We start from the raw sequence: 13,317 nt of genomic DNA, 5'->3' as shown, positions 1-13,317 counted from the left end.
GGGGGGGGCTTACCTGCCCGAAGTTCCAGGGGCGGCTGTCAATGTTGTTCCAGCTCCCTGTGTAAATGACTCCGTTCTCATTCATGATGTACTCCTGCAGCAGCCTCGTGTCAGACAGAAAAACCACATCGTCTGAGGGACACAGAACACTGGGACTCAACCAAACCACGTGGGTATAAAACAAACTCACAAGCAGAAAATGTCCTGAGATGACTTCTTGGCACTATATAAATAAAATAATTTAATTGAATTGAATTGAAATGAGCTCTGATTGGTTATTTTAAAATGATCAAATCAAAGACAAAAGCTTGATCAAAGAATGACCCTAACCCTAACCACCTGACTTCACCTCTGCACCTGCTGGTGGATAAACCACACATGGAGCGGAAGTACTCTTACGTCCAAATGCTCTTTGTGGACTTCACATCTGCTTTCAACACCATGATTCCCCAGTTCCTGATGGACAAACTACTCACACTAGAACTAAGTTCAAGTTCAAGTTTCTTTATTGTCATTCGCATAACATGTGGTACATGAGGTGGAATGGAATTGAGTACTCGAGGTCCAAGTTGCACCAAAAAATAGCAAAAAAAACTTCTTTCAGCTGCTCCCTTCTTCAGGGGTTGCCACAGCAAACTAAGTCACATAACAGTGTAAAAAAACATCAAAAATATAGGAGGTGGAACACATGGAGAGCTGGTGCAGAAAGAACAACCTCAATGTGAAAAAGACGAGGGAGATGGTTGTGGATTTCAGACAATAACAGATAACAATAAAGAACCTTGAATTCTTGAATCACACACACATATATATATATATATATATATATATATATATATATATATACCTCCAAATGCAGGAAGAGGGCCACCTGCATCATGAAGAACCCCACTTACCCAGCACACTCAATTTTTACCCCGCTCCCCTCAGGCAGGAGGTTGTGGAGCATTAAATGTAGAACCACTAGATGAGGAATAGCTTATATCCTGAAGCTGTTAGACATAAATTCCTAACCAAAAAAAATCACTGTTAAAAAAAAAGAAAAACAACTGTAATGCCACTTTTAATGGTAATATGTGACTTTGTGCTGCTAATTATCCATGCTGCTGATTTCTTGCTTTTAAGCTGCTATATTCATACCCATCTGTTCACAGCAGACTCATGTTCAGGCTGCTGACTACTGTTTAATATAGCATATTATTTAACATTATTATTGTTTAGCAAATTTCTTAGATTATTGTATACTGTTACTTCTTATAATTGATGTTTTTGTAATTTTTGGGTGTAACTGGGACCTTGAGTACACAATTTTGTTCCACTTCAAGTACCGCATGTAATACTAATTACAATAAAGGACTTGAACCTTGCTCCAAAAACATTAAGGTAAACTTGCATTATCTATTCATTTCCTGTCCAGAAAAACACTAATCTCAAACTACAAACATTCACTATTTACTTTTCATTTGATATGCTTTTATATGACTGTCTAGTGCTGTCTGTACCTCATCTGTGTTCTTTGTTTAAAACAGGTCTCTCTTGTAAATGAGTTCTTATGACTCACTGAGACTAACCTGCATAAATAATGGCTGAATTAAAAAAATTAAATCCCTCAGCAATGGTGACATCAGCATGTGTTTCACCATATTTGTAATGAGGGACTGGATATGTACCCACATCTTTGAGTCAAGACAGAAGACAACGTTTAAAGCTGCTGTTTTTACCTTTGCACCAGGGGTTGAAGAGCAGGTGGAAGCTGATTTCACCAGTTTTCTTCACAGCGTTCTTGTCTGACATCACCAGTATAGTCATGCGGCACGGTCCAATGATGGCATCTGCTGGACTGTGCACGGTCAGCAGCAACTCATTCTGCACCTTCATCTGGCTGAACCACCACTTGCCTTTGATGCCAAGCTCTTTCTGGACATTGATCTCCACCTGGTTACTTCTGCCTGCAGGAGCATAAGGTCTCATTAAATCATGGACAAGAAAACAAGAAGACCAGCAGGATGTCTGACCCTGAAAGTGCCTTTAAACATGTTTGAATAAAAGAGAATTAACTATGTGATAAAACTGCAGCATGTTTAGTTTCTTGTTATATTAATGACAGCAACAAAATTTTTTGCAAAAAATGTGATGTTATTCATGATGGTTGCAGGACTTTCTATTATTTTCCTTCATTACTCTTCATGTTTTCATTTTCTTTAATATATGAAATGGTTTATTTTAGGGATTTGTAGGATTTTAATGTTTGAAGCAACAAACTGACGAGCTGTATGATCTATAGGCGCTGATATGATAAAACTGATTGTAAAGGTACAAAAAAACAGAAAAAAGTATCGTCTAAGGTGCAGTTTGAGGTGATTCATAAAGAAGGAACAGATCAACACCCCATGGGCACGTTTACTCACCCATATGAAGCATCAGCTTCAGCCGCTCTTTGAACAGCTGGGAATTGGGACTCTGCACAGTAATGGAGAAGGGCTGGCCCCGGCGCACAATCAGGCGCCTCCGGTCAATGTCCAGGGTGCGGTGAGCCGCGTTGTTCTCACGACTTCTCAGATCCATGTTGAGGATGAAACCTGATGAGAAACAGGCAGAGCTGAAACTGAATCACGAGTTCACCGTGTAGGAGAAAAGGTTCTTAAAACAAGTGTGTTTTCAAACATACAATAAATCTGCTGAACTTAAACAATAAAAACATTCAGCGCACTGTTGAAAGTTACAGATTGGACCTCTACAAAGACAAATCCAAGATCAAGACAAATCCAAGATGTTTTGCACCCAGATGTTGTTCTTTTTTTCCTTTTTTCCAGGAGAAAAGAGTTGTGTGAAGCTCTCTTCAGCACAGATTGCTGATTTTTGTTATCTGTCCTGTTTTCTGGATCAATTTCAAAGCTACTCTTTTCAAAATATAACATCTAACAAAGTTTATCCTGAACTTTATCAAGCGGTAATATGTTGATACTATATGCAATTCTTAAATGTGAGTCTGCACTCAGTGTAAACAAATACTAACTTCAAACCATGTGGAAGGTAGAGTCACATGACTGGGTTGTATCACTCAGCTGCTTGATATTTTCAGTCTCTTTGACTGTTTTTGAAGGTAAATCCACAGTAGTTGGTGTCAGGTCACAAAATTTTATTAAACACATCTATGAGGTTGATGTTCCTTGCTTTAATTTTTTTAAATATTTTTCAGTGAGTACCTTTTAACAAGAATGTCCTTTAAAAAAATTTTTTTTTTCTGGGTTATTTCTGTTTTTCAAGTTTGAACAGTTTTTTTCTCACTGTTTTTCTCACAACAAAGATGATGACCATTTAACCTGTGCCTGAGCCCCAATCACCCTACCTACTTTCTTCACAGTCAGTTTGGTTAAAGACAGAATCAAACTCGGGTTCAGTTCAGCCCAAACAGGAACCTGAGAGAGATAATTTATTTAGCTGATGTTGATCAGAGTCAGCTCTTACAGCTCCTCCTGGTTGTGTTGCAGGAACAGGGCTGGGTTCTTCACACCAAAACATTGACTCATAAATCAGCCCATCTTCCATCTTTAGGCCCCTCAGCGATGAAGAACATTTGTGAAAACACAGAGATGGTCACTTACTCTCTCGTTCAGCCATTGCAGGAGTTTTGCTTCTGAGATGTTCAAAGTGTCCTCATGTGTCCATGAGTCCCTGCATATTTATACAGAAGAAGAAGAAGAGTGATCCTCCTTCACTTCAGTTTCAGACACACGTCCTCGCCTCCCTCTTTGACCTCAGACATCACTTCAAAAGAAGCTGCTCTCCTCTCTGGGTGGGTGTGCATTTACTGAAACTGTTCTCTCCCCCGATGAGACACTCATCGGGGGTAGGTGGTTTGATTCCCTCCTATCAGACAGACGGGTGTTCAAGGGCCAAAAAGAATGTGAGCCAATTCATCTGATGGTTATTTTTCATTCCTGAGAGAATGGTAGGTTCTGCTAAATAATCCTAAAACACTCCATGACCCAGACTGTCAGAAGGCTCAGGTGCATTTCAACTTTTACAAGAAGTTCATGAGGAGAAAGTTGCAGATGTACATGTGGAATAAACAAGAACACGTTGGTAACTTAGTCAAATATCTAAAAAAAAGTTGCTGTAAGAGTTTGTAAGAGAAAGGACATTCAGTGAGTTTTACAAAACAAACAAAAAACAAGAATATTCTGCACAACCTAATTGTGCTCAGAGTAAGTGTTGGGGATAAGTCTACTACCATAATTTTAACTCTGTGTCTGTAAAAGTGACTGGATTATAGCTATTTATGTGTTTTATAAAGTCAGTTAGCTGTAGCAGCCATCTTAAAATGTGCTGATTTAAAAAGTCAATCAGTTGTACATAGATGTGTGTAAAATCTGTACAGTACTTCAAAATATATTTTGCTAATAGACACACACATACATAAATCTTTAACCTTAATTTCTTTAATGAAATACCTAAGGATTATTTCATTCCTAGTTCATGGATTTATATATTTTTTTCCATTTATAACAAATGTAAATCTCTTTACAGCTGGTTAAGTTTTCTGTTAGAGGATTTTTGACACTTTTTGCAGAAACAAAAGGAAGTCACTGTAACACTCGTGATATGTACTTAATTGGTCAAACATCATAGTCAGAAGTAACTTCAGGATGTTTTGTCAGCACCAGATCAAAGAGATTTAAAGGTTTCTAAAAGTATCAACATTCATACTCAATAATCCAGCTAAAAATCCAACAAAGTACAGTCAGGTCATCTGGATGGTTACCTTTTTTTGTTGAGACATTTTGTCTTTCATCCAAAGGACTTCATGAGTCAGAGGAGTCACAAAAAAGTCCTACAAGCAGCACACTCACATAGTGGACCAACCAGTTTGCTGGCAAAATGTTTTCTGTGGCCCGCCCTCTCCCCCAGTCTCTTCAGCTTCACTTCTCCAGGCTCTCTTCCCCCTGCTCCCTACACTCACTGCAGTTGCTGTCTGTAAATACCTAGTCTGTGTCCTCCTGCACATCTAAGTATTATTGTCATTTTCGTATTTATGGGTAAAAATGACAGGGCACGTTGTTTTTCTAGTTCTCTCCCAGCTGAGAAAATCTTATGGAAATGTCCACAGTCTGTTCCTCGGTCCCAAACAAGCCGTGGTCATCAACTTGCTGAAGGCCATGAAGGAGGCCATGGTGGTCAAGGCCATGGTCTTTGCTAGATGGCCCTAGGACATGTTCATAAATGATATCGCACAGAGGAAAGGTAGAGGCTCAATGTTACAGAACTCTTCCTGTTATAAAGAAAATGGCAGCACAACGGCTCAGTGGTTAGCACTGTTGCCTGGGTTCAATCCCAAGTCGGGCCTGGGGTCTTTCTGTGTGGAGTTTGCATGTTCTTCTTGTGCTTGCCTGGGTTTTCTCCGGGTACTCTGGTTTCCTCCCACAGTCTAAAAACATGCATGCTCTCGACCTTGACCTCTCTAAGTGGCTTTAAGAATCTGTTGGACTCCGGGCAAGAACCAATGCAGACATGTTCCTGTTTTTAGTTTTTTACATTCGCATTATAATCTAACTGTTTTTGTTACTTCTTTGGCCATCTTATTTTAATTTGTAAAAAAAAATCTGTATGCCTCTTTTATGATTGTCTGTTGTTGTCCATTGTTGTTATCACTCTTTGATGAAATCAGGTCTCTCTTGTAAATGAGTCCTCGAGGCTCAATGGGATTAACCTGTCTAAATAAAGGTTAAATTAATTTAAAAAATCAATTTGTCTCAATTTAGAGAAAAGGGGTCTTAGTTATAACTCAATTTGATCCCAGTTTATTCTTCCTTTTGTCTCTGATCAGTCACAAAGTCAGTTTCATTGGTCTCCAAACCTTCTCAAATATTTCACATTTCTTGATTTTTCTGATTCACTGAAACTAAACTGAGATGGCTTCCAGAGGCCTGCAGCAACTCTGACTGATTCAAGAACTAGTTTAGTTAATTTTTTTGAACCTGAGAATTTGAGACCCTTGCAAACAATTAGAAACATTTTGAAAAGTCAGTGGCTTCACCAGAATCATTCATACAAATCTGTGTTTCTGTGGCTTGCAGGGATTTTTTGCTAATTATGGATCTGGCTGGAGGGAACATCGGTGCTTTGCTCTGATGACATTGAGGAACTTCGGTCTGGGAAAGAAATCGATGGAAGACAGAATTCACGATGAGATCCAGTACACCATAAGAACCCTGGAGAAGAGTGTTGGTATGGTACCTTCCGATCCACATTGCTTGATTGTGTGTTAACATTTAATTTCTCTCTATGGGTTATGGTCAGGTTTAGGATCAAGATTATGGTCAGAGGTCAGAAGGTTAGGTTTAGGAAAAGGGGTCTCTTAGGGATAGGGGTGGGCTTTAGAGATTTTTTTCTCCATTTAGCTTGTTTGTTAGTGAAATAAACCTCCCTGTATGTTGAGGTGTGTCTTTTTTCAGGAGTGAATGCATCAGGTCAACAGTATTGAGGACATTAATCTGGTCTGTTGTGGTGACAAATAAGCTGAGTTGCAAGGCAAAGCTCTGGAATTTCTGATCCATTCTAACCCTCACAAATGGTCATGAAGTCTGGATCAGGGTGAAAAAAATGAGATCCAGACTTAGCCTTGGAGGGGAGAAGATGTGAAAGATGCATTTATTGTAGTAATGCTGCTCAGAGTGGATTTCACCTGGCATTGATGGTGGATGGATGTCAGATCCACCTCAGGCCAGGCTCTTTCAGGGGTCAAAACTCCTCTTTGCTGCTTGTCAAATCAAGAAAAGAGGTTCAGGTTGTCAAGGAGATACTGGTTCTGACTGACCTGCATGCTGTCAGTTAGGGACTTACAGGCAGCTCTGCAGGCCTATTGGTCCCCGTCATAGCTTTGGTGCCATAATCTCTTCCTAATCCCACCTCACCCCGTTTTTAATGGGCGTAAAAGTTCAAACATCACAAGTTCTTTTGAAAGTACACAAACATAAATGTCAGACGCTCATTACCTGAGATTCCAGGGTGCCCACCCAGCAGATAAATGCTGCAAACTTGGCAATGTGTTAAAAATGCACCTTATCATTTAGCAATAAAACTCTTATCATCTCAGACTCCAGTCTGACCGCCAGACTTTAAGGCTCCAAATGTGCCCATTAAGCTTCCAGACAGTCATTTGTTGAAAATACTTGATGGGGCCTGTAGGACCACAAGCTGTTGACCACTCCAAAAACATTATTTGGGCCACTCAGTTTTATATAACAAAACACAAACACTGACAAAATTTAATTTGTAAAGAACTTTCCAAGATTGAAAGCTTTACAACTGTAAAAAAATAAAAATAATAAAATAACTGCATAGAACCCGTTATACACCTGTCAGCAATCTATAGCAATGATCTGGATGAGCAAAGACCACCTTTGACCTTGATTTGTGACCATGACCTGGAAGCTGGGGTGATGAATAGTGGCTGGGACACTCTGGCTACAGACATGTGTGTTAGGCTTAGTCAAGTTATTTTGGATGATTTTGTCTTCTTCATGCAGCACGCTGAGTTCTCAGGTGATGTTTCATAACAGCCTCCAATGTTGTCTGCCAGCTTCTGTTCAGAACGTGTTATGGGTATGACGACGAGCTGATCAAGACCATCGTTTGGAGCTTCACTGCACTTGCAAAGATGACCAATGAACCGTGGGACTTGGTGAGGCAAAGCAAGACTTCCATCCATCCTTTATCTTTTACCCGCATCTTCCATTTTGGGACACGGGGGTCGCAATTGCCCATGTCCAGCAATCACTGCAAGGGGCAGAGTACATCCTGGACGGGTCACAAGTCCATCACAGTGTCACATAGAGACAAACGAGACTTAAATCAGGTTGAGCAGAGTTCACCACTAGAGTTGCATTCAGGTCCAAAAAATATGATCCGACCCGGCCCCAGCCCGCAGTCACAATTTCTGAACCCCACCGGACCTGACAAATTAACAGTAATTACAGGTCCAAACCTGGACAAAACCCCAACATTTTTAATTAATTTTTAACGGTCGGGGACACACAGCTGAATAAAAGTGGCAGAAGATTCGGAGCTGAGAGGGTGTTTGTACTTTCATGGCCTTAAAAAAGCATTAAAACCCCATTTCTGACTGGATTCTCCTGAATTACTGAGACACGCAGACAGCTCTGACACACGCGTCTGCATTGGGATCTCATATATTTGGGTCGTTGGCCGCGTGCAACCGCTGAGGGCAGCGGCAGAATGAACGTCCATTTGGGCAATGGATCGCTGCCTGGCAGTACAGTCCCATCTGAAGCTTAACTGAACTCTATCTCTTTCAAGGCAAGTCAGCTCGTGGTGAAATGGCCGCCTGCAGCTGGTGGAAGTATGGCAGGCCATGTTATCATATAATTGGATCGCGGCTGATCCTGACCTAATTAAAAGCCAGAGACTGACCCAGCCTGCCCATTTATCACATTATAATGGCCCGGCCCTAATCCGGGTCGGGCCAGGCCGGGTTTCAGGTTTGGGTTAAAAATAACAGCGCCTCTGCAGAAGTTACAGCCCAGGAAAAAAACTAATTACAGAGTTTCTAAAACTTTGGGGTGATTTGTGCAGTTTCAAACCCACAAGCCGCCCCAGGAGGCTCTCATGATCATGATCAGAACCTAATTCTGTTTTTATTTATTTGTTTGTTTTTATTTACTCTTCCCCATCACATAACAAAATGGGTAATTGTAAATACCCTCCGTTGAACCAACTGTGTATGTTTTGAGTGTGATAACTTGACTCATCATGCCGGTGGTCCTCTTCTTGCATCTGGAGGTGCAGATGTCTGTGATGGTGGGGAGGCTCACTCCAACAGACTTCTGTGCAGCCTTCACCACTCTCTGAAAAACTTTTCTTTCTGCAGCTGTGCAGCCTCCATGCCACACATTGATGCTGAAGTACAGGATGCTCTCCACTGCACACCTGTAGAAGGAGGTGAGGACTGAGCTTCCCAGACCAGCTCGTCTCAGCCCCCTGAGGAAGTAGAGTCTCTGATGTGCTTTCTTATCAGGTTGGTAGTGTTGTTGCCCCAGCTGAGGTTGTCATTCAGGTACACACCCAAGTACTTGTAGCTGGAGACCACTTCCACCGCAGAAGATCTTCCTATGTTCGTGGTGGGGTGTGTGTGTGTGTGTGGGGGGGGGGGGGTGTATGTAGGTGTGTTTGTTTCTTCTGAAGTCCACGACCATCTCCTTCATCTTCTTCACATTGATGTGAAGATTATTTTCCTTGTACCAGCTCTCCAGGTGTTCTACCTCCTGCCTGTAGCTGGATTCATCATTGTTTGTGATGCATTCCACCACCGCTGTATTGTCTGCAAACATTACTATGTGACAGCCTGGATGGGTAGGTACACAGTCATACATGAGCAGAGTGAATAGGAGAGGGCTCAGCACACAGCCTTGAGGGGAGCCAGTGTTGAGGGTTATGGTTGAGGAGGAGAAGTTGTGGATCCTCACTGACTATGGTTTGTTTGTTAAGAAGTCTAGGACCCAGTTGCAAATGGAGGGGTTTAGTCCTATGTGAGTAGTTTGTCCATCAGGGTTTGGGGATCATGGTATTGAAGGCAGACGTGAAGTCCACAAAGAGTATATGGACGTAGGAGTCCTTCTTCTTCAGGTGAGTGAGAGCAGTGTGGACCACAGAGGAGATGGCATCCTCTGTTGATTGATTCTCATGGTATGCGTACTGGTGCGGATCCTCGCTGATGTTGATGGTTGTTTGATGTGGGTCATGACCAGTTTTTCGAAGCATTTAGCAACTATTGGGGTGAGGGCTACTGGCCGATAGTCATTCAGACCAGTCACTGTAGAGCTCTTTGGGATGATGGTTGCAGTCTTCAGGCAGGTGGGAACTGTTGCCAGGGTAAGTGAGGAGTTAAAGATGTTGGCCAGCACCTCGCAGAGCTGATCGGCAGTCTTTCAGCACCTTCCCGGGTATGTCGTCTGGGCTGGTTACTTTGTGAGGATTAATCCTCCTGCAAGTACTCCTTACTTCGGCTGAAGTCATGAAGAGAAGCTCTTCTTCTCAATGGATTTATGGATCCAATGGATGGATGGATTTGAATTTTGCAACACTGTTGCAGAGAACAGACATAGAGTCTTGCTGATGGGAGAATAAAAACAGGAGTGAGGGAACACATTGTTTTAAAGGACCTGATTAATTGAACTCCTTTAGACTCCCTAAAGAAGGCAGCTGTGCTGATCTGGGAGAATGTGTTGTAGAAATTCAGACTTTTTACTGGAATTTCTCAACAGTTTGTGCTTGCCTCAGCTTCAGTGGATAGTTAAAAGACCAACATTTAACACAGTGTCAGTCTGAAACCTGAAGAGAAAATCTGACTGAACTACAAAAAATCAGTTTCAAAGGCAAAAATCATGGGGGACATCAGAATCAGAATCAGAATAAACTTTATTGGAATTGCACCAAGGTAAAACGCGAATATGCACGTACAATTGTCCGAAAGATGGGCGGAGTGCACGAAGCTGCAACTGTAGAAAGCGCAGCCATTTTATCCTTATCAGATAATAATCTCAGATAGGAAAAGGGGTAGAAAAACATGAGGGTAGATAGTGGTATTACATAAAAGTTCTTTCACATCTTGTCTATTCGGACACAATTTGAGACATCAAAAAACTCTACCAGCAAGCACAATTAAAACATGATTACATTTGCATTTGACATCGAGGTGTTGAGATTTGTCCATGAGCGTTTTTTTTCAGATCAGCCACCGTTTCTGAAGATGTTGTTCCAGCCAGCAGTTCTGATAAGCTTGCACAGAAAGTTCTCGGGGGGTGGGATAGATGAAGCTTTTGTCCTTGGGTACTCATGTCCCAGGAGAAATTTGATAGTTGGCCTGTCTCCAAGGTCGTCGGGGAGTCAGATTCAGATAAACTTGATTCTTGTTTTCCTTCAGGCAGACAGATTACTTTTTATCCAGCCTTGAGTCCATCTGGGCATTCTGGTTCCGATAATGCCTAATTGTGGGATCCATCTCACTGATCCATGCTATGAGTCTCCTTCAAGGTCAAACCCACCACGCTGACGAGTCCCAGAAGCCACAGGTGGCCTGCGATTCTCAATCGCCTCCACCTTACGGTTAAGCTCGTAAACCAGATGATTCAAAGTTCCCACAGCGAGGACCAGTCTTTCACACTGACTCGGAAGCTTTTCCATGGCCAAAACTGCCCCCGCCATCTTTTTCAATAGTCAATAAAACAGAGCCCCGCCGATGCCAAAAAGCAGAGTCCCTGCTATCATAATTTCAAATATATAAACGTCTTCAACATCCTACTGAGTTGAACGCCCACGATACCAAATCCATAATCTTCTTTATTTATGTTCGGGAGATGAGACCCAGGCGCTTCAGACACACAGAGAGCAGACCAGGAAGAAGGAAAAATGGGGGAGGAAAAACATAAGCTGCCATCTCGATCAGAACCTGGGAGGGGAAAAAAAAGATGGATGGGGAGGAAAAGGAAAGAAACTGGACCATAACATCTCACGCTGGCCTGATTCCTCACCTCCATGCAGCTTCTCCTCCCAGATTCTTGCACAACTTAAACCACTTTTTGTGAATGAGTCTAAGAACTCTGTGAGAACTTAAAGCTTAATTTTATTTTATTTCCCTTAAACCTCCTGGACAGGTTTAGTGGCTAAAGGTGCAAATATTACAAGACAACAAATGCATGATCACCCTTCTTTAGAGCCTGGAGCTTTAACCGCACCTTCTGTTTTAATATCCAGATTAATATTTCACATTTTATCTTTGTTTCTTGTTGCAGACTGGTAGCACTGGTAGCTGGAAGTTGACACACAGGAAACAGAATCTGTGCTGCAGGAGCAGTGCTGCCCTCTGCTGGTTCTGTGTTTGGGTCACAGCTCCAGTTGATAAATGTTTTTCCTGCTCCTGTCAGGTGATTATTTCACTCTGTAACAGCACAGAATGAAGGAGCTGCAGGAGCACAAGCTCCTGTCTCTGAGAGCCTGAGAATGAGTCCGTCCAGGTGGATCTTCATCACATCAGCTCATCTTCAGCTCCTTCCCAGTGACATCTTTCCATCAGAGTGCTGGGAAAAGTGACACGCATCTTAGCTGCTAAGAAAAGCACCCAAAGAGAGTGACAGAGAGTGGCTGACCCAGATAAGACGTCTAAAATAAGAAGTTAGGATGGACAGAGTTGGAAAAAAGAGCAGAAAAAGAAGAAATAAGCAGAAAAAAACAGCTCAAAAACTGAATGAGTGAGACTCCCCCTGCAGCTGTAAACCTCTGCTTAAACTGTGTTCACAGCAGACACTAAGGTTTGACTCTGTTTCCATGACAACCAGTCTCCCCTCACTGGACCTGCAGTTCCCAAAGGAACTTTAGGGCAGCTGTGGCTGAGTGGTTAGAGCCGTCATCCTCCAATGCGAGAGTTGGGGGTTCGATTCCACCAGCAGTCACATGCTGAATTGACCTTGGGCAAGACACCGAACCCCTCATTTCCTCCGATGTGTGTCCCATCAGTGTATGAATGTGATCTAAAGCACTGATTAGTCTTTGTAGAAATATAGTAGAGTGCTAACAACAAAGTCCATGCTCAATAATCCAGGTATACAATCCAACATTTTTCAGTCAGATCATCTGGACAGTTTGAAACTGTCCAGATGACCTGACTGAAAAATGTTGGATAGCAGAGTGCTGTATGAAGGGGTAAATGGGGGCCCAGATTGTAGTATAGAGTGCTTTGAGAATCTTGATAAGATAGAAAGACGCTATTTAAGTACAGTCCATTTACCATTTACCAAACTGTTCTGCCATTGGCACTCAAATTAAAAGCTGCGGTGACTCGAGACCTGGACTGCATCACTGTAGGACACAAACATGGCTAAAAACTCATTCCCCCAAAAAGCAACATGATGTTTTTGACATTTCTGACATTTCTGACCATCATATTTATACATTTTTAAAGTTTTAGTTTGGAACAAGTATGGTTAAGTTTGTTAATCCATCCATCCATCCATCCATTATCTTTACCCGCTTATTCCATTTTGGGTCACGGGGGTCGCTGGTGCCCATGTCCAGCAATCACTGTGCGAGAGGCGGGGTACACCCTGGACGGGTCGCAATTCCATCACAGGGACACATAGAGACAAACGAGACAAACAATCATTCACTCTCTCACTCACACCTAGGGACAATTTAGAGTTACCAATCAGCCTAACATGCATGTTTTTGGTCTGTGGGAGGAAACCGGAGTACCCGGAGAAAACCCACGCATGCACGGAGAGAACATGCAAACTCCACCCAGAC

General features: G+C 42.2%; 2 protein-coding genes across 2 annotated transcripts in view; one reads left to right on the top strand and one right to left on the bottom strand.

Annotated features, from left to right (window-relative positions):
- tgm2l (transglutaminase 2, like) overlaps positions 1–3,670 on the bottom strand; it is a 12,658-nt gene extending 8,988 nt beyond the window's left edge. The window contains exons 1-4 of the mRNA XM_037683306.1: positions 3,606–3,670; positions 2,409–2,579; positions 1,722–1,949; positions 14–132 (exon numbers count right to left, since the gene is read on the bottom strand). Coding sequence (XP_037539234.1) covers positions 14–132; positions 1,722–1,949; positions 2,409–2,579; positions 3,606–3,621 — 534 coding nt within the window. The 5' untranslated portion in view covers positions 3,622–3,670. The remainder of the gene's footprint in view (positions 1–13; positions 133–1,721; positions 1,950–2,408; positions 2,580–3,605) is intronic.
- Positions 3,671–5,045: 1,375 nt separating this feature from the next.
- The window catches only part of LOC119415961 (protein-glutamine gamma-glutamyltransferase 2-like), an 18,020-nt gene continuing 9,748 nt past the window's right edge, over positions 5,046–13,317 (top strand). The window contains exons 1-2 of the mRNA XM_037683131.1: positions 5,046–5,189; positions 7,583–7,674. Coding sequence (XP_037539059.1) covers positions 5,046–5,189; positions 7,583–7,674 — 236 coding nt within the window. The remainder of the gene's footprint in view (positions 5,190–7,582; positions 7,675–13,317) is intronic.

The sequence above is a fragment of the Nematolebias whitei genome, chromosome 10 (genome assembly GCF_014905685.2).
Source record: "Nematolebias whitei isolate Nwh7 chromosome 10, NemWhi1, whole genome shotgun sequence".
NCBI classification, from domain to species: Eukaryota; Metazoa; Chordata; class Actinopteri; order Cyprinodontiformes; family Rivulidae; genus Nematolebias; species Nematolebias whitei.
Note: the sequence above shows the minus strand (reverse complement) of the source record. Positions and strands in the feature narration are given on the sequence as shown.